Source organism: Suricata suricatta, chromosome 6 (genome assembly GCF_006229205.1).
Source record: "Suricata suricatta isolate VVHF042 chromosome 6, meerkat_22Aug2017_6uvM2_HiC, whole genome shotgun sequence".
NCBI lineage: Eukaryota > Metazoa > Chordata > Mammalia > Carnivora > Herpestidae > Suricata > Suricata suricatta.
The window spans coordinates 31198226-31202411 of record NC_043705.1 but is presented as its reverse complement, the minus strand read 5'-3'; the positions used below and the strand labels follow the sequence as shown (position 1 = coordinate 31202411).

The 4186-nt window shown below is 36.9% G+C and overlaps 1 protein-coding gene across 1 annotated transcript in view; it reads right to left on the bottom strand.

Moving 5' to 3' along the window:
• Positions 1 to 3531: 3531 nt before the first annotated feature.
• LOC115293405 (protocadherin beta-11-like) overlaps positions 3532 to 4186 on the bottom strand; it is a 4575-nt gene continuing 3920 nt past the window's right edge. The window contains exons 2-3 of the mRNA XM_029941191.1: positions 3997 to 4186; positions 3532 to 3921 (exon numbers count right to left, since the gene is read on the bottom strand). Of these exons, the coding sequence (XP_029797051.1) occupies positions 3862 to 3921; positions 3997 to 4186 (250 nt within the window). The 3' untranslated portion in view covers positions 3532 to 3861. The remainder of the gene's footprint in view (positions 3922 to 3996) is intronic.

Here is a 4186-nt window from a genome sequence, read left to right as displayed (position 1 = left end):
TCTCTTACGAATTCACTTGAGGATATACTGTAGCACAGAGAAGGCTTTAACAAAAAGGAGATAAGAAATCTATCAAACAATGGACTTAACTAACAGGTATAAAAACAAGATTATAGTTTTGTACACATTTAGAGATTATTTAGTCCAGACAGAAGCAGGAAAATAGAGAGCTTCAGTTAAGAATTATGGAAACCTGAATTATTGGTTTAGAAATATTTGAAGATATGGTAAATCCAACTGATGGAGTTAAAATGGTGAATCTGAGGTGCCTGGGTGGCTCAGTTGGCTCAGCATCTGACTCTTGATTTCTGTTCAATTCATGACCCCAGGGTCATAGCATCAAGCCCCACATCAGGCTCCATGCTAGCCTGCTTGGGATCTTCTTCTCTCCCTTACCCTGTGCCTCTCTCCTCCACTTCCATGCTCTCTCTCTCTCTAAATAAGAAAAATTAACCTAAAATAAAATGGTAAATTTATTTTATCTTGATTCTAGGAACACTGTATTTTCAATGGCACAGGAAACACAACAGTAGATCAAAGGAGCAGAAAATACAGTCCTTATCACTAGTAATATAGCTCTGCAATGACCAATGTATTTTATTGTGGTTAAAAAAGTAGCACAAAATTTACCATCATAACCATTTTTAGGTATACAGTTCCATAGTGTTAAGTACATTGACATTATTGGGAAGGAGATCTCCAGTACGCTTTCATTTTGCAAATCTGAATTCTATACCCATTACACAAAAGCTCTCATTTTCCTCCTCCCCCAGTCCTTAGTAAGCACCATTCTACTTTCTGTTTGTATGAATTTAACAACCGTGGAACATCATATTAGTGGAATCATACAGTATTTGCCTTTTTGTGAAGATCTTCTTCTTTTACTTAAAAGAATGCCCTCAATGTTCATCCGTGTTGTAGCACGTGATAGACGTCTTTCCTTTGTTAAGATTCAATAATATTTCTCTCTCTCTCCACCTCTTGCCAGTTGTGAATACTGCTGCTTTGAAAATGGGTGCACAAATATCTTCGAGACTCTGCTTTCAATTCCTTTAGGTATATACCCAGAAATGGGATTGCTGGATCATATAGATGTTCTCTTTTACGTTTTTTTGAGAAGCCTCCATACTGTTTTTATAGGAGTTTCACCATTTTACAATCTCACCAACAGTGCACAGAGGGACTAGTTTCTCCATATCCTTTTGAAATCTTGCTATTTTCTGTTTTTTTGATAGCAGTCATCCTAATGTGTGTATGGTGACACTACATTGTAGTTTGGATTTCCATTTCTCTGATGATTAGTGATGTTGAACGTTTTTTCATATGTTTGTTGGTCATCTGCATATCATCTCTGGAGAAATGTCTAAGTCCTTTGTTCATTTTTTAATCAGGTTATTTGATGTTTGTTGTTTTTGTTGGGTTGTAGGAGTTCTTAAATATTATGGACATTAACTCCAGACCATATATAGTATTTGCAAATATTTTCTCTCTTTCCATAGGTTGCCTTTTCACTGTTAATTGTGTTCTTTGGTTTATAAAAGTTTTTAAGTTTGATGTACTCTCATTTGTCTATTTTTGCCTTTATTCCATCGGCTTTTGGTTTCATACCCAAGAAATCACCACCAAATTCAATGTCATGAAGCTTTTCTCCTATGCTTTCTTCTAGGAATTTTATAGTACAATTAATGTTTTGAGAAAATCAGCCTCTTAAACATAGGAACTGGCCTGGCACTCACAAATAGGCCATGATCTTCTCCTGTTGAATATAGACAACTTCACAGAACAACTTCATTAAAGAGGGATTGTGATCAGATGGAAAAAAGCACAATAAGATGACATCATGATCATGCTTGAGCACAGTCAAAAACAAGAACACTGTATGAACCAAAACAATGACCAGAGTCCTCTGTCCTAGCTGATTGAGTGAATGCTGTTTAAAAAAAAACCCAATTACAGTTTTAACCTAACTTTGTTCTTCTCATCTCCCAAGTAAAATTAAATAAGATACCCTATGATAGAATTATTCCCATTCAGTGGAAGCATCCAGACCAGGGCTACTTCCCTGAACCCTGTGCAAAATCACCTAATATAAGCCCATTACCTTTTTAGGCGCTGTTACTAAGGTGACTGATGCTTTCCCAGAATGTGCAGTCTCCCTCATTAGAAGTCAATAAACTCAACTTTGCTCTGATACAGTGTGTCCTAGAGATCTTTGGCTACAGGGCATTCAGACTTTATATGAATGTTATATTATGTTTCAGGTTCTAAAACAGATATACAGACAAAAGGGGGAATTCTATTCTTAGCTCTGGTTATAGAATAAAAATGTCATCAACCTTGACTACATAAAAGTAAAACTTAATTTGACAGAGGTTGGAAAGTATAAGGGAGAAAGAAGTCAGAGAAAAAAATAGAAATTGTATTCTTTTCTGTCATACAAGTAAATGAAAGAACCGTTGTTAGTCGAACAATAAATGGAGGTTTCAGCTTGTTCAGGGAAGTACTGGAAAGCAGTGACAGAGCTCTATGTAAAAAATGAATGAGAGAAGTTGTGTGCTAGGTACTAGACAACGGTAGCAGAAAACTAAGGAAATTGTTTAGAGTTTATGAAAGTTACAAACATGTTCTTTAGTAATAAAAAATGAATATAAAAAGAACTAGAAATAAGGTTTAAAAATATATTCCAATGGGATAAAATGATAAACAAACTATACCAAATGTTCACAAGAATGTGGAGGAACTGATATATCCAGACAGTGCTGACATCAGTGTAACTGGTACAACCACTTTGGGAAACTATTTGGAAAATCTACTAAAAGGGAACATGTACTTACTAAGTGAGCAGCAATTCCACCCCTGTGTATACACCAACAGACATGCATGTACATGTTTGCCAAAGGACGTGTATGAGAATGTTCAAAGCAAAATTATTAAAACAGCCTAACCCTGCACCAACCCATGTATCCATATACAGTGGGATGGGTCATAAATTGAAAAATATCCACACAGTGGAATACTATACAGCAATGAGAATGAAAAACTAAAACTAAAAGCATTTATCATGGACAAATATCAAAAACATAATGTTGAGTGAAATCAGTTCATACTGATGATGATACACAAAACAGTTTATACTCTACTATTCCAATTATATAAATTCAAAACAAGCAAAACTAAATCATAGTATTGAAGTCTGGATACTTGCTATACTTGGGCTAGTAGTGACTTTAAAGGGTGATTTGTGTGGTACTTTAAATGTTAGTAATGTTTCATTACTAACCATCAAGATGCTGGTACCAAGTATGTTCACTTTCTGTAAACAAATTGATATTACGATTCGTTCCCTTTTCTGTATATATTAATTCAATAAAAATTGTTTAAAATATGTTTGGCTGTCTGTATGAAAACTAGGAAAGAACAGTAGCTAGAAGACTGTTGCTTTTTGTCAGGTTTTCTCACATATTACATTCATTATCATTCACATGTATTCCTTCAAAAACTAAATTAAAAAATTTTTTATTTTTGCTATTTAGCATCAAAAGTACTTAGAGTGTGATGAAACAGAATGGATAGAATAAAAAGAAAAACCGTATTTCATTTCATTAAGACAGCTTATCCTGACAAATGCCATCCAAAGCAAACATTTCAGGAAAACATGCATAGATTTGGAATGTCATTGTGTGTACATAGATGCAGTGACACAGAAATCAGTTTTTCCAAAATTGGGCAAGATAAAGTTGAAAAGGATAAACTCAGGGAAATCATACCTGAAGGTAGGATTTTTCTCCATGACGCTCTCAAACTCGGTGTTCCGGGAAACTAGAGATAAATGATAAAACTCACGGCATTGTGACCAGATCCCTAACTGAATCCAAAGCTATTCCGGAAGGTGGCGTTTTCCTCTATTTCTTCACCAGCGCCCTGGGGTGGAAATTTGGGGATAATCGGCTTCAAGAACTTGAACTCATTGGTCCCAGTTCCTCCCCGCAGACACACGTCATACTGGTAGCTCTGGGACAGCGTCCCCGTGCCGCTGACGTCCACCAGGTGGCCCGGAAAGTGGCCCTCGGGCACCGGGCAGCGGCCCGCCGACGCCGCCCGGCTCCGCCTGCACAGCCGCACCGCCACGAACACCAGCACCGAGAACAGGAAGAGCGACGACACGGACGCCAAGGCGATGACCAGG